The sequence below is a fragment of the Molothrus ater genome, chromosome Z, assembly GCF_012460135.2.
Source record: "Molothrus ater isolate BHLD 08-10-18 breed brown headed cowbird chromosome Z, BPBGC_Mater_1.1, whole genome shotgun sequence".
NCBI classification, from domain to species: Eukaryota; Metazoa; Chordata; class Aves; order Passeriformes; family Icteridae; genus Molothrus; species Molothrus ater.
This window is the reverse complement of record NC_050511.2, coordinates 42,281,555-42,302,089: the sequence shown is the minus strand read 5'-3', so window position 1 is coordinate 42,302,089 and position 20,535 is coordinate 42,281,555. Positions and strand designations below refer to the sequence as shown.

Below are 20,535 nucleotides of genomic sequence, written 5' to 3'. Positions count from 1 at the left end.
CTTTTTGCTTTGATGCCTCAAGCACAAGCAAAGACAGACTGTCACATAATAATGCATTTTGGGATGTATTTTTTACAAAATGATTTGCCTAAAATTGAGCTGGATGAACAGACTGACAGTCAAATTTGGGAGCTTTGCAGAAGTCCTCACAGAGTCCTCACAAGTCCTCACAAATGATTTGCCTAAAATTGAGCTGGATGAACAGACTGACAGTCAAATTTGGGAGCTTTGCAGAAGTCCTCACAAGAGCAAGAAATGGGATTGCCACTGAAGAAAATTTGTGATTCCATGCTTACAAGTTCTTCTCCCTGCTGCAGATGGGGTATCCAAGGCTACGTGACAGCACTCCTGCTGAGGCTGTAAGTGATCAGGAGGGACAACCCCGAGACAATGCTGAGGTCACTCAGGTGACAAATAACTTAGCAAGGAAATGCCAATGGGAGGATCTCCAGAAAGGTTAGCTGTTAGGAGTGTGTCTCAGACTGAGACACAGAAAGCTGTAATGGGATCACTTCCCTTAAAAAGGGATTTGTACCAAAAAAAAATTAAAAAAAAAAAAAGAAAATATCTACATTTAGAGCAAGTTCATTTTGGTAAAACTTCACTGAGAAGTAAGTAGTACAGTATATTATTAGAAAAATAGGAAAATATTCAGGTATTTTGTTGCATATATATGCATATATATGTATACACACATATACCAACCAGAAGCTGCTGCTATCTGGGCAAACTAATGCCAAGTTTCTAAGATGATACTCACAGAGGTGTTTGAAAACTCATGAATTCACTATGTGTCTTTTTGTTGATTCCTGAGATATTGCTATTAAATATTATGGCTTTGTCTTTGCCTGTAGCAAAAGTACTAGATCTTCCACTCATTAATCCTACTGCTAAAAAATAAACAGTGCCATAACTCATGAAAATCCATTCCCAGTAAGGGAATTACAATGAGTTTCATAAAGAGATTTTTTGAAATTACCACGTGGGCCCTGATTTATTGTCATAGTTAAAGGTGAATCAGAATGTGCAGGCTTGTGAGAACATATGGCAGTGCCTTTAGGGGTATTACCTTGAGAGCAGTAGATACTTTAGTTGGTCCAGAGAAAGTGTTAAGCTTACTAAGGGATTGGTTTTATATGGTGAGTGTGAGGATCCTGTGTCTGACAGTGGCTATTACCTGTTTAAGGTAATATTTCAGCTTATTTTTTGTTCTTTTACTTTTCTGCAGTGAAATTTTGTATGTGCGTATCATTGTGTTGGAGAGGATGCAGAGTGTACAAAGGAGTAGAGAAGGCTTGCATGTAATGTACCTTATGCAACGTGTCTGCTTCCATCAAGATGCAAATGTTTTCAGACACCTGCACACACAAAACATAACAAACCTCTTTAGTCAGCTAGCTCTAGGAAGTCTTACTACAGCATGGAAGATAATTTCTTTACAAAACTGTTTCAATGTTCAGTATTCTTAAGCACACCCAAAGCTTTTGTTCGTGTTGTATCTTGGAAGTAAGGAGACGTTCACTTGACTGAGCAGGAGGGGCTACATGTTGTAATCCTGGCTACATCCTCAGAGAACTACAGGTCTCATCATGCCAGATGATCTTGCAAGTATTTCCTGTGTTCTTGTTGGGAAAGGTCAGTAAGTGAATGGAAAGAAAGCTCAATATGATACAGTTCATGGCATGCTTTTATCAAGACTTTGTGATTTGATTTTTATAAGAAGCTATTAGAAGTTCCCAGAAAGTTTGTGCTGTGGTGAGTCGTTATATCATTCGTTTAACCTCTGGTTTATGTTATTATCATTTTTGGTTATGGGGGGGTGTAAGAAAAATACAACAGGGGGAGAATATGCAGGAAGGTCAGTTGCAGCCTGCTCTTCATCACCATCTGAAGCTAGAGGCTTGTAGTCTAAACTGCAAGACACCTCTGGATGCCATCTGGTGCAATGCAGCTGCTCAAAGCAGAACCAGCTAGACTTTGCCGGACCAGTTGTATTCTGGGGATTTCAAAGGATAGACATGCAGATTCACTGGATTTTTGGTCCAGCGTTTGACCACCTACATAAATGTTTATTGTATTCATATGTTTAATTGGTGTTTTCTGTGTTGTAACTTTGGGCTGTAACTTCTCAAACTGCCACTGTGCACTTTCATGGCTGTCTGCCTTCTGTTCCCTCCTATATAGGTAATGGAAGACCATTAAGACCACAAGGAGATGTCTCAATTCTTACAGATGAGCAAACCCAGTATCTCAGTCTCTCTTCCTATGTCCTGTACAGCAGAGTTTTTGTTCTTACCTATGTCATAGATCTGGATTGACTCTGTAGTTTCAGTAATTAACTTTATTTTCATCTGTACAGGCTGATAATGAGCACTCAATCCACGCAACAGCTAAACTATTGGACGTTATTCAGCTGTAAGGGTAGAGTTAATATGGTAATAGTCTGATTTTTGCTGAGAAACTAAAGCTGGTGTGACAGACATGGATATCTACAAAGGCTGGGAAGGGACTTTTTGCAAGTGCAGCTAGTGGTAGGACAAGGGGGAATGGCTTTTAAATGAAAGAAGGTAGAATTAGATTAGATCAGATATCAGGAAGAAATTACTTACTGTGAGGATCGTGAGGTACTAGAACAAGTCGCACAGGGAAGTTACTGTTGCCACATTCCTGTCAGGAACTTAGAGCAGTGTGTTCTGGTGGAAAGTGTTGGGAGGGCAGTTGAAACACGGAGGTCAGAGGATGGTCTTTTAAGGTCCCTTCCAATCTAGACTGTTCTGAGTCTAGGATTTGTTGCTTTCATCATGCTCTACTGTCCTTTGATTGATTACCTATTAATCTACAGTCAGACTACACAGTTTAAAGACATTAAAGCAGTATAGTTACTGTAGTAAAAAATCGGTGTGATTCTTTTAGATTACTGGGGTTTTTTAAATACCTTTTTTAAAAAAATGTGTTAAAGAGATATTAAACCACCCAAAGTAATAAAAATAAAATTATTAGAAGGATAAGTAAATTTGTGGACAAAATGACAGCCAAGTTGAAAGTTGCAAATGTCAACTTAAAATTTTACTAATGGTTTTTTGAAAAGGACAGTGTTTTCTAGCTAATGCCAAGGAATAGATTCGGATTTACTGTGTAACTTAAAGGTGGTTCAAGCATCTAGAATGAAACAAGTTCCCTTTGATGTGTGAGCTAAACACATTTCTTAAAAGACCTATTGTCTTTCAGAGTCATTTGACCTCATCTGGCAATTTTTTCCTGTTTATTTAGAAAACATAGGCTACAATTGCCCGTTTTGTCATATGATGACTAACATCATCATAATATAATGGAATATTGTGTAAACAAACCAAAAAGCTTATACTTCAAAAGATGCTAGAAGGTGGTGAATTTGCTAAAAAAAAGGAACTGTTTGAGATTATGTGCAATCCAGTTTGATGTATAAAGTTATGAAATAGATTAATTTGATGAGAAATTGAAACTTAAAATCAATCTGATTTTGCAACGATTTAATGATGCCATCTTTGCTGACATTTCAGATTATTTTATTTTTCCTTTAATTTTGCTTTTTTATATACATGAATGGAACTGCTAGTTGTTTTCCTGAGGAACTCAGACAATCGTATTTCATCTTTTTTTTTCCACTTGAGTCAGTCAGTCAGTGCCAAGTGATTTGCTGTAAAAGCTAAATCCAGTGTACACATGATAATCGGCTTATTAGATGCTAGTTGTAACAGCTCACATTATTAAAAAACTTACCTCTTTTCATTCCTTAGTCTCAATTTCCTAACTCCTTTAGCTAGAGAAATCATGAGGCATCATGGACTTTTGGAAACTTAATGAAAGCTGGGTGTGCTGGAGACCTGCTACTTACCTCTTTTGCTTAAGAGCTGGCATGAAAGCCTGTGCCGGTTTCCTCCTGCTTCTGTTGTGATGAACCCACAGTTTGTAAGATCCTTAATCAGTCAGGAATCTTTAAACAATCTGCTAAAAACTGCCCAAGTAGGAGACGGAGAAAAATTGTGTTTTAGTGAGGGCAGCGGCTTTGGTATCTTGTTGATGGAGATCACAGCATTGGTTAGAACATCGTTATGCTGGGCTTAGATATCAGATGTTACTGCTTTAGAATAAATCTGTCACTGAAATTCAGTGGTTTGGAGGCAGTGTCTAGCATTTCAATTTATCTTGCACATTACCTTAGTTGTGTGTCTCTGTCTTTCTTCTGTGTGGGACATGTTTTGACATGGGGCATTTGAAACTCATAGGTCTGCTCTGGCTCATTGGGAGAGTACGTGGGCTCCTACACTTCAAATGCTCATTGTCACTTTATGGTTCAAAAATTGAATAAAACACTGAAATGTTAAACATATGTTATTGCTGACTGGAATTTTAATATTACTCTGTATGGTATCTCTTTCATCAACTCTTATATAGTACTTGGAGATTGTATAAATTATGTACTGCAGTGTAACCTCACATGTTTAAAACAGCTGAAAAAAATGAGAACACCACCATATTCAGGGAAATGTTTAGGGAACGTGCAATCTTTCTTCTTCAAAAATATCACACTGACTTTTTGATGATCCTATACATCCAGCCATTGTTTTCACAGTGTTAGTTTGCTACCTCACGATCTAGTTGGTAGAGATGGGTGTTAGCCTTTCAGCTTCACATGCATACATACTTTTTGTTAGTTTTGACATGAATCTATAGATTCTTAATTAGGGTGGAAAGTGTGGAGAAATGCATCTTAAACATTCAATGCACAAAAACAAATGCAAGGGATACTCTTGCCCTTACAGCCCCCTTATGTAGAGTTTGATGCAAGATGCTGCAACCTTTTTAGGCAATTTTGATGGGTCACTATTGGGAACTGAGACGCATCACTCAGACCACAGCTTGTCTTGAGACACATTCAGATGTTCTGTCTATGAGGCTATTTTGGAAGTAGAACAGCATGTGTGTGGGAGGACAGAAAACTATATCTACGGGGTGAACTGATACTTCCTATTTTGAGCAAGTACCTAGCCCTTCCTGTGTGATAGTGTCTGGAGGATCAGATGGGTGCCAAAGCAGAGGGAGTCTTGCTGCTGGTATTTTTTAAGAGCAGATACAAAAAGTATGAAAGGTCAAAGAAGGAAAATAAAGCGAAGGGTTTCAGTTTCTGCTCTGACCATCCAAATTCTCCATCTTGAAATCATTGACTATCTTGACTCTCTTTGATTAAATCCTTCCCTTAGCTTTCTGCCTAGGGATTTTTTTTTAATCTTTGGCCTGCAACTGCTTTTGAAGTTTCAGCTGAGTTTTTGAATACAAAGCCAGCAATGGCCCTGTTTCATACAGTTCTATAATTGAAATGTCCTCAGGGATGCTTATCTTGATTGGTAAAAAGAACCCAAAGGGAATGTTCAGATTAAGAGTTTGCTTTTTTCATTGGGTAATCATGAAATTATCACATCTACCACAACTTTTTTGGAGAACTTCTGTTACTACTTCTTATTCTATAAGAAGTAGTAACAGAAGTTCTCAAAAAAAAAGCTTGCTGATTGAGGGTTATTTCTGAAACATCATACACAATAGATGTGAGAACTGAGATGTGAGTCTGATAGTTCTTATTTAATTAAAAAAAACCTATAGTCTTGATAGTTCTTATTTAATTAAAAAAAATCCATATCGTATCTGTATTATCAGTGTCTTGATAGTGCACCCATATAATGCGAAAGCAAAATATAGTGAAAACAAATATAGCAGGTAGATACTGAGGAAAACCAGGAGCATATTCCTTCTTTGCATTTGCCCTGTCTATCATAAGAGTAGCAGTTGGGTGGCTTTACTGGGATTTATTTTGCTTTAGGAGTGTTTGGGGTTTGGATTGGTTTAGAATGGAAAGATGTATTAGCACTAGATCTCCTAGTGTTACAAAGGGTTAGATGATGTTAAAAGTTATTGTATTTCATTATGTTCTAACTACCATACTGTTACTTAAAAGGCAGGCTTGAAAGGAAGTATCAGAGAGTGTATTGTTTCTTATTGTATTTGATGCCTATGTAGTGACTGAGCTAGCAGTCAAAATTCATCTTCATGTTGTGGTGACAAGTATTAAAAGTTGTGTAGCTTTCTAGTGTTTATGGATGCACAGTCTTTTTTTTTGCTTTTAAAAAAGAAAACCTTTTGGAGGCAATGTTAAGTGATTATTTTCTGTCCACAGAAACCCGTTCTGCAAAGCAACTCTTTATAATGTGCAGATGGATCATTTAGTTCTCTGCTCACCACGGAGAGTTTCCATGTAGGGAGTTAGCAAGTAAATTTATTAAATCTCAAATAAGGCTGTGGAGAGGAATTAAATCTTCTTTAGTTAGCATTTGCCAAGAAAGATAAGCCTGTTTTGTGACTGTATTCATTTAAGGAAAGGGGAAAACTGTTTTTTGGCTTGGCAAGGTTGCTGAGCCTGCCAGCCAACAGTAAGCATTGCTGACTCCACGAAGGCAAGCCTTGCAGGTGAACGGGGCCCACTGAAGCCACAGATGTTCCTGCCATAACCCACTGAAATGTGGAGTGTTACTAATACTTTGATCTACACAATCTCCACTCCTTTTAATTTTATTTTTTTAATAGTCTGAAATTAGAGAGGAAATTGATACAAGACTGGAAAATTAATCTTGGAAGCTGATGTTTTTACTCTCTATCAGTTGAGATGCCAAAGCATGGTACAAAGTTTTGGTTTTTCCTCATTATGTATCAAGTCAAAATAGTATGTCATGAAAAATAATAGTGTCTTGAAGAATAAGGAGAAATTGTGACAAATTTGAACAAAACTTCCTCTTCTACAGATAGTTAAAATGAAAGACTAGATAATCTTGATTAAAAAAAGGAAGGTACATCACTTGGCATTTTATGTATGGAACACTTCATATTGATTTGGATCTGGTTGAAAACACATTGCACAAAATCAGACTAGATAGATCAGATCAGCATGTTATTTCCTTTCTAATGTATTGTACTGTGTGTGCCCTGTATTTTTGGGACACAGATAAATATGGAATGACATTAAAATGTCTTTAGATGCAACTTAAGCAACTCATAAATATGCTATGTGCAGTGTATTTTTACTGCATATGAAATAAGTAAAAACTATATGTATAAAACAGTTACTAAAAATTACTTATAACATTTGAGTAAATGCTAAAAAGTTGGCAGTAGGAAAGTTATCCTTCCCTTGTGATAGCTTGATGATATTAACAAGTATTAATTTTTAAAAAGTTCTCCTCAATCCAAACATAACTATGTCTGTGTTAGTTTTAGGGCAGAGTGATTAAAACAAGGATTTACTACTTGTGACTTACATACCAAATTTTGTTATTCTCAAAGTGAGGTGCAAAGATCCAGCCTGTCCTTGCCACTGCTTTTTTGCTCATGTAGACATTGAGGACAGTGGGTATTCTGTTGTCTGGTTTCTTACAGTTTAGTTTACTGAGATCCTGAGGTATAAATAGCCAGGACATCATACAGCTGGATAAAGAACATTTCTCTGTGGAAAAATGAGTTGGCATTTTTTCTTGTTTTCTAAAGTGGGATAAATTAAATGGGTAAGCAATAGGAGAAAGATGCCATATGTGTGAATTTTAATAAAGAAGCATTGTTTTCAGCGATTTTGTATTCACAATAAGGCCATAGTACATCATCCCCCCTGAATTTCTTCAGTTTCCACCATGTACTTTAGTGCACATTGCTCATCTGCACCTGCAGTACCCCTTTAATTTGAGAACTTCCTGCTGCAGGTAGAATCCACACAGACTTTTGTGTTGTAGGATCCTTTGGAATGCTGTTGTCACTTATATTTCACTTAGACTTGGATTTCTGATATGTCTGTCACAGCCATCTCAAAATATCTGGTGTAGAATTAGCAGAATGTGCTCTTCTGGAGCTTAACAGATTGCTTTGCTTTTGATATCCACCAAATGTAGGCTGGCACTTGACTTTGGAATATCTTTGTATGAAACTTCATACTAAAGTTGACTTCACTTGCATCTTCAGCTTCTAGCAGGAAAGTAATTGTCAGCCTTCCAAGATCTAAGTGACATCATGACATCACTTAATTTTTTTTTTTTTAATATGTTCGAGGTCTTGGTGTTACTCTGTGTCTTAACCTTTTTTTTTTTTTTTTTGAGAGGACCTCTCATGAAGAGCAGAGAGGGGTGCATTACTGCGCGAAGGAGAAAAAATTCCCAAACTTGTTTTTATCATACAGGCAGAGAGCGCGCCTAATTCAGAAGTGTTGCCATCACTTATGAAAGGGCGTGAGCTAAAGAAGCGCAGCCTGAACTCTGGACAAAATGTGGAGATAGTGAAAAAAGATAACTTCTTCCTTGAAAGCCAAAAATACAGGGGAATAGAAAGGAAATTTTACATACTTCTGGATCCATCAGTATGTTTAAAGAAACAAATTACAGTTTTGAATTTCTTGCCATAAGTAGTCTTTGGAACTGTGAAAAACAGCATTTCAGTGAAATGTTTGTGGCTTTGCTGAAGGGCAGGTAAAATAAATGGTATAATTAGTTTAACTTTTTTGGCAAAAGTTTAAAATTGTTTAAAGTTTCAAGAAACTTGCAGGCTTAAAATATTTTTTATGATGCAACTAATGGAGGCTTTCTGATTTCTAATCTTGTATTTCGAAGGAAATGCTACTGTGTGGGTGCAAAGCGTCACTTGCAGGTTAAGAATAGAAAAGATCAATTTTTACTTCATTTCTGTGGTAACTGAAATGTGATCCTGTTTCATTGCATCTAGTACGCATTCAGAACAGGACTCCTTAGGTGGGTCTTCGCACTATTTCCATTCCTCTCAAGACATTTACACATAAGCCTGCATCTTTTCTGCTTCAGTTTCAAGATCAGTTTTTCTTTTCATGATGTAAAAATTGCGTGGTATGTACTTCGCAGTCCAAATTCTTCAGCTTTCTGTCAAGGGAACAAACTGAGTAAAGCCATTAATGATGGCACTTCATGGTACACTTCCAGGATCCTTTTACAGGTCTTTTCCTCTCATCTCATCTGCCTGGAGGCAGGCAACCATGTCACTCCTTGCCCTCCTAGTAAAAGGGGAAGTGCTTTGGCACAAGGCAAAGCGGAAAAAATACTGTAATACAGATTTTAAATGTTTTTTGTCCGCTGATACTGAGTGTTTTAGCAACTTGACCTAAACTGTCAGGAAAGATAACAGTCAAATTAGCTAATTATAATATGAACCTTCTTCTGTTTCCCTCCTGCTAGGAAAAAAATCCACAGGGAATGCAAATAGAGGACACAGGACTCATTGTAGTTAGGCTGACATTTAGTTAGGTTGGGGCATTTATTTCTTTAGTCAGAAACATCTTGAAAACAAAGCTTTAGTTGGTACAACTAAAGAACTTCAAAGAAAAGTTCTAAGAACTTCGTTCTAAAGAACTAAGAACTTCAACATACAGGGGTGTGTATGTTGAAGTTCTTTGCACTAGTGTCATAAACATTCATTTGTTTTATAGATCACCTTTAGTCACATTTCATTACTACTTATTACTAAATCAGTGGTGTGTAAGTGTATTCTAGGGGTAATTACTTATGCTGTGATGTCAGGCAGTTTGAGGTATGGGTGAAGCCTAGTGGCATTAAATTTTGCTGAGCCCTGTCAGCATTTTTTATTTCTTTTTAACATGAAGTATTTGATGTGTCTTTCCCTCCTGAAAGTCTTGGTGATTATCTCAGCTGATCAGCCACAGCTTCTATGGCCCAAGCAGTGCACTTTTAACTCCCAGAACACAAAATCAGTCCTTCACCACAACAAATCAGTCATGTAAGAAGGCTTGTGAGCTGCACAAGGAGAGAGCATGGAAAGCCACAGATGGTAGAGGGAAATGAGCATAACTATGTTTAATTTCTTCCTAAGTAGGAGATAAATGTGCTGCTTCTTTCAAATTCAGTTTACTGAAAAAATCAATGTCGTGTTAATTCTTACATTAGCATACGTACATTGTTATGCACGTATTATTACAGATACAAGGCCTCAAAAAATACAACCTCAGAACAAAATCCTGGCAAAGCTTATATTTCTAGTGTCCTCTGTAAAAGCTTTGTAACCTTTTCAAGCATGTTCCCCGACTGCTTTCTCCTGTGTTACACTCCTCGTAAAGAGATTGTTTTCTGCAGTGCTCCCCATGTCTTTACACATTCTAATTGGTCAGTTTGGTTGTGGCTGAGACCGTGTCTACAGGAACAGCACATTCTAGTAGGATCAGCTGTGTAGGACAGCAGAACAGTTGCTGTTGGGGAGTCATGAAGTGTATTAGGTGTCTTGTGATCTACTCCAGCCTGGCTCACCTTGTTCATTGGCCTCAATGTCTGATAGCAATGGGAGAACATCAGTTAAGTCTTCTAGTTCAGCTTCATTTTTTAAAAAGTGTAATTTTTGCACTCCAGGGTTAGTCTAAAATTAACATTGAATCATGGTAAGTGAGAATTCGTAAAGCTACTTCAAAAGCATTCTCGGGATCCAAGCTAAAACAGTAATGTAAATGCAAGCTGGGTACTCCTGCAGGAAAAAAAGAAGTAAATCAATTTTTTATTCACTTTCACAGTGAGCTATTTTGTGGCACTGCATTTAAATACTGATCCATAGCTTCATGGAGCTCACATCAGTGGGCACAGGTCAGGCAGATGTAGCAGGCTGATGGCCTCTGATAAGGAACTCAGTTAAGATAAGAGGCATGGTTTGGTGGCAGTGCAGTTTAAGTAGTGGTTACTGGTTGACTACCTGATGATTAGTGGAGAATCATTTACAGTCATTCACACGATCCAGCACTTGTTAATGGCATGCCAGTGATCTTAACAAGTTAAAGAGTAAAATAAGTTACTTTGAACAGAAAAAAAAAATGAAATTGTCCTAAAAACTCATAAACAAGATAAGAAAAATTCAAAGCCTTTGAGTTTGTCTATATCTTCTCTGCATCAAAAATCTATTAAAATGAATTATGGGTGTATTGTGTAGATACATACATTTGGTTGCTGTTTTTTTTTTAAAGAGGGAGAGAGGCAGCTGCTGCAGGTATTAAATAATTTTAAGTGTTTTAATTAAAGCAGTGTATTTTTATACAGCTATCTAGATCATCTTTCTGTGTCAACATTACAGCATATTACAGTAGAGGATGGTGTAAATACAACTTTTTTACAGCTGGAATATTTTATTTGATCAATTGATTTTGCAAAATTCTTTGGAATTAGAGAAAACTAGTAGTTTTAGCTTAGATCAGATCATTGTATTTAGCTGTTCCCACAGAATTTTATGTGTTCCTCCTCATCCCAGCTATTCAAAGAATGCAAGAAGGTACTGAAACCTACTGAAATCTCCTTTTGTAATAGGGAAAAGGGGCAGAACAGGACTAAATGTGTTCTGTACTTGCTGGCTAAACCTTATGATGTATTCTCATAGGTATGGGCTCTGATTCATAAAGATTTCATCTGTAGCTATTGAAATAGTAGTTAGCCCACTTGAGGCATGTATCTTCGTGCCTTGAGTCTGTGTGGTCTTACAACCTCATAGCCAATTAGAAATAGAGATCGTTAAAAACAAGACCGAATGAACTTTAAGGTAATAGGAAGGTTTCACTTGAGCTCAAGTAAGTTTTTAGCTCTTAAACTCGAACTTGTACAACATACCTTAAATTGAGATATTGGAACTGTGTTTCGTGGCTTTTTTTTTTCCCCAAATGCAGGCATTTTTCAGAGTATGGGCATATGGTGACTACACACTGCATGAATTGCTCCATGTAAGCTCCTGGCTCTGGCCTAAGAAATGAGGATAGGGTTTTCTTGTTTTTATCATTTAAATGCTATGCTTAGCTGGAGGCAGGCAACCAAAGCAGCTTTAATTAGAGAAATTCTTTACTGCCTCTAATTTTTTTACTTGCATGTTATTAGATTACTAAAAAATGAAGCTGTGACTCTGAAAATTGGGAAGCAGAATTTAAGCAATTCTTGCCTTCTGTCACATGGTATAGGAATCAGAAGAGTCCCTGAGCTGCCATTTTGCCTTAGTACTGCACTGGACCCCTTCAGCTCACAGTCGAGAATCATGCAGACTGGAAGTGATCTTGAGTGTATGGGTTCAGAGTATGCCATGAAGTATATTGCAAACAGTAATATCAGGGCATGCAGATAAGAAATTCTGTAAGTTAGTGGCTTCATAGACTATTCGAACACACTTTAGTCATTAATTCTTGTTTTGAATTACTCAAATTTGATCTGTCCCACCATGATTTAAATACAAATATAGGCAGAAGTTACTGTATGAAACATTGCAAATACTGGTTAATAAATATGGAATTTATTAAGGTTATTAACAAATGTTTTGTTGGCCTAAATGCTGGGAGTGGTATCCATGCTTGTTGGTACACATCCTCCAGGTAAAAAGGAGAGTAATACTAGTGGCTTGGTTAAACTCAGAATTTGGTCTCTGTTTTTTGACTCTGTTAAAATGCCTTACAGTATATGCAGTATCCTTCCTGTAGATGGTTAACTTCTGCTTTTATGAAATGTATAGTAGTTTTTGCCTTTTCAGTGAATCTCAGATATTTTCTTTACCTTCCTTTCAGAAAAGACGACGGCGGATTGATCGAAGCATGATTGGGGAGCCGACAAACTTTGTTCACACAGCTCATGTAGGATCTGGAGACCTGTTCAGTGGAATGAATTCAGTAAGCATGAGTGGATGAACATAATTTCATATTAGACAGAATACAGGAACACTGTATTTGTATGTTGTAGTGAAGCAATGAGTTTTCAGCTATAAGAAAGCATCGATATGAAACTGAAGAATGACCTTATAGCATTTTAATTCCAAGTCCTAAACACTAGCATTCAAGAATACGGATTGTTTTTTAATTCCTATATTTATTGATAACACATTTCAGACGCTGTATAAATTGCACAGAATACTTTTTAAACTAAAAATCCACTCTGATTATATGTATGAACCAAAACAGATGTATACTTGAAAATATACTCAGGTATTATATAGAAAAAAACAAGTGTCTTATAGTTAGCTAGATTTCTTACCTTAAATGCCTCAAGCTGTTTTAAATATAGTTCATGTAGAACTCTAACTTACCTCAGTTTATGGTGCAAACAAATTTATGTTTAGGTGTTCTTGCTGAGCTTTTTCTATATTCTGTAGCCCTGTTTGCAGTGTGAATTATTTCAAGAGCAAGCAGTGTCACAATAAGATTTTGTAGCTTCCTGTGAAAGATGGCCTCAATAAATATTTGTAGCTGTCTGAAAGTAAAAAAACAGAAGCTAAGATAAATAATGAAAATGAGCTTATGGAAAGAGGTGTGTGTTTTAGAGCTTCAAATTTCTGTGAAATATCAATCTGTTTCTAAGGTCAATAATATAAAATATAGAAAATGGTTGTATGTAGATGAAAAGTACTTGTTGACTTTATTAATAGTCTTTAAAGGAAAACATATTTGGAGATGACAAAGACTTGTTGACAAAGAGGAAAAATCTCTGTGTCTGTCGGAAATATCAGAATGGAAAGCAGAGCTAAAAAAGCTTAAATGTAAGCAAGGGAGTTCACTTGTAGCTTCAACTAGTTTAAGTTGCCATTATTGAGATCACACAAAATTTTTTTCTAACTTGGCATGTAATGAGGAAGGATATAGCTAGAAAATTCAACATCATAAAGTGTTTTTCAAAAACAACATAGTGGGCTGGAAATGATTTTTAGTAAAACCTCTGTAAGCAAGTTAAATGGCCAAACACAAATTCCACTTGATAAAATTTAGTTAAAGCTGATTCTTTATTTAATGTGATATCTTACATTAATATTTAAAGCCATTATAAATTGAAATAATAGACTAACGTGACCAGCTTGTTTGATTACTTTTTTAAAGTGTGGCTTTTGCTTTTTTAGTAATTGTTGTTTCTCCTGAGGGAACCTTCCTCAGTCTCACAGCTGAGCTGCCTCATTTGAGATTTGTGTAGGTGGCCTGAAGCTTTATTTTTTCACTTTTTGCCTGTTTGCTCTCATCCTTTTCTTGCATAATACCCAATTTATCCCCATATAGTAGGTAATCATTATTGTCTCTCTACATAAACTTTTTAGTTTTGAATGCTTCTAAGTAGCTCTTTTTCTCTTTTTTCTTTTTTTATTTGGAGAATTTGCTGCATCAATGACCAGCAAGATTTTTCTGATCCTAGATGGAAAGTATCTGTATTGAAAAATAATCATTCCCACTCCCCCTGCTTCAGAGGCTCAAATCTCTGTTTTATCACACTGCATATTTTCTGCCTCATCTGTGGTGGTCTCCACATTCATTCTTCGCAGTGTAAATTCCAAGATTACAGTGTTAACCTTCACATGTTCTTCTGCTGCATAATTTCCTTTATAGTATGGTCATTATAATCCCTCAGGAATACTCTTTGTGCTTTCTTTTTTTGGGTACCTTCGGTGAATACCTGCAATTTATTTACTGTTTTTCCATTTATATTTGGTTCTTTATTCACTTTCTGTCTGTCCTGTGCCTTTTTTCGTCAGCATTATTCTTTGATATGCATCCTCACAATTCTGACTGAATAATGTTTTGACTATTCAGAATATTTCGGAAATATTTTGGTTTTTGTTTTCCTTCTCTGTAGAGTGCCTTGATTCTTTGTCAGAGGTGTACTTAAACAGCAGGAGCCCTCTGCGCACTGTTTCTTGTTCATTTCCATCCCTTTTTTCCCTATTTTGCTTTCACAGTACATGGTGAAATTTCTTTCTTCTGATGCTTCATATTCTTCAGTTCAGTTTTTGATTTCATGTATTTCATGTAGTTTTCCGTTGTTTTCTTTCTCAAGATCTGTCTGTGCTGTTTCCTAATTCAGAAAGGGAGGGTAAAAAAAAAGGAAATAGGGAAATTTAATGAGGTGCATAAGCAACACAAGAGTTTGCATGACCCTTAATGGTTACAATCCTCTTTCCTTTCCAAAATCTTTCAAATCCTTAAGTCCCATGTAAATTAGACATAAGAGAGAAGAACCTTGCTCTTGCATATCATCAGAGAAAGTCCATGGCATCTTTGGGAAAGAAAAAAAACCAAAAATTGCATCTCACAGTGCTTGTTCTTGTTGCTCAGCCTCAAAAGAAGGGTGCTTCAGAAAGAATGCCACCTTAAAAGCCTACAAATGTTAGACCTTTTTTGCATAGCAATTTTAAAATTGTATGTCTCCTACAAAGGTTTTCATATACAAAATAGCTGCTGAAATGTTAATGCAGACTAGTTCATTTGTTGCATTCTCTGTTTTAAGGGTAGTAGTCTCTGAATTTAAGACTGATACTTCCTTATCCACGTACTCATGTGTGACTCATGAAATTAGTCTAACTTTTAGAAATACCCTTGAAAACCTATACTTCAGTCTTGCAATTTGTGTTGATTTGCTGCTCTCCAAAATTTTCAAGTCTTGTAAGCAAGTTTTAAGGTGGAAAGGTGATGTGGCCTGGAGACTTTTGTAGGTTTTTTTATGCTGGATTCAGAGTTCATTCAGATAAAATTACCAACATCCTATATTCACTCTTGTGAATACATTTATGTGTAGATTCATTATTTTCCAAGGAAAAAACTTGAATTCAGACTTTGTTTTTTTCCATAGGCAGCAAAAGATGCTTAGTGAAGAAGATGAGCGGTTTGGTAAAATGTGCAAGTTCTTAAATACGTCCCCATGCACTTCAGCACACTCTTTTACTGAGTTTGTAGTCTGTGACGTCAGATGCACTAGAAAATTGGCCCTGAACACTTTTCCTTGAAGAAAAATAAGATGGCAGTATTGCTTTGCTGTAGCTGTATCAATTATTTCAGCAAAAGGTCGAAGTATAAAATGGTTTTACATTGTGCTGCTTAAATACATAAAAAAACCACAATCCTTTGCATAGCAATATGCCATTGAAGATACAGATCAATAAAACAGGCCCTTTTGTCACATAGGTTTGAAAAACTGTGTGGAAGAATGAGTTTGCTGATGTATTCTGTGCCTGTGTTTTGCTTGCTGTGGAAATAAAATATATTTCTTAAATCTTCATAGACAGGGAATATCGTGCAAGCTGCTTGGAAATATTTCTCCTGTGCTGTTTTAAAGAGCACAGTGATATTCCAGTGGTGTTTTCAGGCCTCTGTGAAGGAGGAGCATAGATGAAATAATTGCAAGTGGTGCCCTGCAGGCATAGCTTTGAAAGAATGTTATTTTCCACTCTTTGTGTAGTTGTTATGTATGCTCTGGGATGCAGAGAAAAAAGGGCCAAACCTTTAAGATTCAAGTTGTCTTCCTGCAGGCACTTGGCCATGATTATTTTGACTCATGCAACACAAGCAGGAAAGAACTATGGGTTTCCTTTTCTGTTTGGTGATAGAGGCAGTGAAAGTCATAGCAGGATGTGCATGTGTTGAAACATGAGGCATGAAAAGGGGGGCACGAAGATTTATATGCATCAGACTAAAAATACTTTCAAATAAGCTATGTTCAGGAAAGTTCAGATTTACTAAGGTTTAAAAAGTAAGTGTTCTCCATTTAAAGGATCAGTTTCAATTAAGGCAAGCATTGTATTTTGTCATGTAAATAGATAAATCAAAAATGTTCCACAAACCAAAAGGTCCATTTTTTGATTTAGGAAATCCTAGTTTAACCCTGTTTTAATGATCTGAATTAGCCATACAGATATTTGCAAGTTGGATATTATATCTTTAATATAATGATGTTTACCTAGTGATAAATGTATGGTTCATTATACCTGCCTGAGAACATTTTCCATATAACAAGATAAATTTTAGTTTGTCAGGTGGAGTCAAGGCCAGTAAAAGATTTGATTTTTTTAAATTTTTTTTAATTAATCAAGTGGGTCAGTGAAACCATGAATCAGCCAGTTTTCTTTAGGAGAGAGGAAAAACTTTTGCCTCAGCACCACTTCTTTGATCTTTCCTGCTGAGCTACCCACTGAAGTTAAAATTTCAGCAAGGCTTGGATGAATGTGCTCTTGTGCAAAAGTAATATAGCTTTACTGGTAACAAAGGAGAACTTGGAAACTAAACCTAGAGAAAAAATAAAAGCAAGAAGATGCTACAACTCATTGTTCTTCTTCTTTCCTCTACTCCTCTTTTCCCTTCTATCTCCAGGTCAGCTCAATTCAGAATCAGATGCAATCCAAGGGAGGCTATGGAGGTGGCATATCTGCAAATGTTCAAATGCAACTTGTAGATACAAAGGCAGGATAACCTTGGGGATAACTTTCCTGTAAGTATTTCATTCTACTTCTTAGGCGCTGTTAGAGCAGTATGAAAAACAATCATACTGTTTCATAATTCTCCTTATAAAAATCTGTGTCCTTATGATGACCAATTTTTAAATCCATTTCTGAGTAAAAAATTAGCTATCTTGTAAGAATGTTACTTTTTCACAGAATGGAGTGCAGATTGTTCTGACTGTGTCAATCTGACCTTAAGCGTGTTTTAACTAAAGGTGATCTTGTAGGCTGATCTTTGCAGGTTAAGTTAGTTGTAAAACAAATCTCAAAAGAAGTTTGTGATATGATTATGGTACCATTTCTGCAATGCTTCCATAAGACGTATGGTGTTAAGTGAATGTATAGCAGTATTGCAGTTGGAAAATGGTCGAATGCTCAAAACTTGGTTTAATACATGTTTTCTGTCTTTTAGGTTTATGTGAGTTCCTGTATCTTCTTTCCTGTGTCCTCTCTTTTGCCTTGGTGACTGCTTTCTGTGCTCATGACAAGAGAAGTGATGGCTCATTGTTCACCCTTCGTGATTAGTCCAGTGAAAAGTTGCTGTTCTGCTCTGATGATGCCACTTATCAGATTGGTCCGACTGTGCCTTTCAGGGGCATGCACGCATTGGCCTCAACCAGTATCATGGACATAGAGCTGTTCAGGATTGGTTGTCACTTTTTAGTTGTTCTAAGGCACATTAAAGCACCAATCTTAGCTTTCCTCATTCCTCAGAAATACTAATGCACAACATTCTGTTGCTTTTTAGTCTTTTAATCTTTTCTCCACTCAAATAGTTTAGAATGAGTTTCCCTAGTGTCTTCAATTACTTAAAGTTCACTGAATTTTTTAAAGGTCTTGAGACCTGCAAGCACAAATAATTATTTCATACAAAATCAACAGAGTAGATGACCGCATGCTTTGTGAGGTTGCTTTTTATGGTGGCCTGCTTGGTGCTAAAAGAAAAAAAAAATGCTTACTGCAGATGTGAAAAATTTTGCTGTAGCACCAAGTCATGCCTGTTTCTGAAAAAGGACTTGTAACTTAGCTGCTTCAGTCATGTCTTTATTTTAGTTTTTATCCAATTGGTCTTGAAATAATAAAGAGAGAGCTTGCATTCATGAGGCATTTGTTGTAAATGTTCAGTATATTTATTTTGAAAGAGCTGACCTTGAGACTGTAAACCAGTGTAGTACCGTATCTAAGTGTTGTGGAATCGCTTTAGTCTATTTACACAGAAGAGCAACATGTTTGGCTGCTTCTTTTTCTTTCTACAATTAATTTCAACCTGTACAGTCATTTCCAGTAGCAGCATGTCAAACTGCCTGCAATATTGGCTGAAAAGTTTAGTAGACCTTTCTAAGTAGTTGGCAGTATCTGTGTACTACTAAATATTTAGGGCCATGGAAGTTGCTAAGAGCGACATACTAATCTGGCAGAACCGGTGCCAATGAAAACAACATACAGGGTGACTTTTTACTAAGTCAGTAAAATGCCTTTTGCTCAGGTTCCAAAGCATGTCTCTTTCACATGTTGTGAAACTGCATTTTAATATTGCACTGTTTTCAGATTATCTCTATAAGTGGTCCCTTTTTTGCTTCTTGCTCGTGGTTTTAGAGAAGTCAATTATTTGAGGCCTGGTTACATTAGATTTTTATGAGGGAAAAAGACCCAAACCATCTAAACAAATAAGGCATAACTGATCCTAATCAAATCCATTTCTATGTGCAAATATGCATGTAGACTACTGTCATAAATGATTCTTTATTATCTTTCTATTCTTTCCGTGATTTCACATTGCAACAGCTGGTGATTTAAATATCTATGAATCTACCTAAGCTTCTCTCTCTGTTTGTAAACAACACATAAAATACACAGCTATGGAGGTAGTTTGCCTTCCCTAGGTTGTATTTCAGTGGTAGATGTCACTTATCTGGTTGAATAGTTCAAAGTAGGTTGGATAGTGTTCGCTGATAAAGATTCTGATTCCTGATGAGATGTTCAGTTGTCTGGATGCATAAGTACATGGCGGTGCAGTGATACATATATTTTTTTTAGGGGTTAGCATTTCCAATGCCACTTTAACAATGACTCTTAAATATACTACAAAATTATTACAAAATTATTTGATCTTTGTTATTGGTAATAGCAGCTTAAATTTGCTTGCCAAAACTATCTTGCACTTGCCAAAATGTTTTCAGCTCAATAGCCAGGAAAAAAATTGACATATTTTTATAACAGACATACTTTTTTTGTACATTGTGTTCATTCTTGAATAAAGTCAGTTCAGTGTTGGCTTGTAGATATTAAAAGGAAAGTATTGACTTTGATTCAATAAATGTTTTCTTTCAGTTGGTGGCCTACCCTTTTTCCTTTCCATAAATTATATTTGCATTAGAAAAACACTTGCATCTTACAGACAGATTTGTGGTGAAAAGAGTAACCTATTAGTGTCAATAAATAAATTGCAGGTTTGAGTTTTTTTCGTCGCACTTGACCCTTCTGTTGCCATATGGATTAACCCGTAATTTTATCAGTATTACTGCCACATTGATTTAACATGTATGCCAGGGGCTTCTGCAAGGAAGGGAGAGTGTCCTAAAAATACTTTGGAAATCTTTCCTTTTGACTGCAGCTCATATGTGTGTTACTTTCCTGATTGTGCTGCAGGTTACTGTGGTGGTCAATAAAAGATGTGTCACCATAAAATGCTCATCTACGTTAAAAGTACCTGCAAGGCACAGTATTGCCTACTATTTGGGGCAATTAATTTTTATATTTGACACTGTCAAATATAAAAATAAATATAAAATAAACTCTCAAAGTTTATTTCTTAAGCACTAACTTACTACTTTAAATTTCATACTACATTCTTATGAAGACTGATAATGAATTCTTTAGCTCATGCCAAGTCCATTAAATTGCCAGTTGAGGGGGAAAAAAGGCAGCTAGAAGGAAATAAGGTTTTAAAGTAAAATAAAGATGGAGATAAATCCATGCTATACCAGTCAACTAATGAGTTCTTTTTTTTTTTTCAATGCTGAGGTTATAGACGCTTAAAACTGTCTACAAAGGTATATTTTGAAGACCAAATGTTGCACTGTATATGCATTTTCAGTGTCTGACATTAAAGGTTCTGCCAGTAATTAGTAGGATTACTTCAAAGGCACACCCATGAAACTGATTTGGACTGGTCTTATCTGCTTACCCTTACAGTCCATGCTAGCGCTGACACTGATTTGGCAGCTAACTCGT

At 36.3% G+C, this 20,535-nt stretch overlaps 1 protein-coding gene across 2 annotated transcripts in view; it reads left to right on the top strand.

Moving 5' to 3' along the window:
- CDC42SE2 (CDC42 small effector 2) overlaps positions 1–19,631 on the top strand; it is an 83,154-nt gene extending 63,523 nt beyond the window's left edge. For both annotated transcript variants that reach the window (XM_036403205.2, XM_036403206.2), the window contains exons 5-7: positions 12,623–12,724; positions 17,174–17,291; positions 17,714–19,631. In XM_036403205.2, the coding sequence (XP_036259098.1) occupies positions 12,623–12,724; positions 17,174–17,272 (201 nt within the window). In that variant the 3' untranslated portion in view covers positions 17,273–17,291; positions 17,714–19,631. The remainder of the gene's footprint in view (positions 1–12,622; positions 12,725–17,173; positions 17,292–17,713) is intronic.
- Positions 19,632–20,535: the final 904 nt, after the last annotated feature.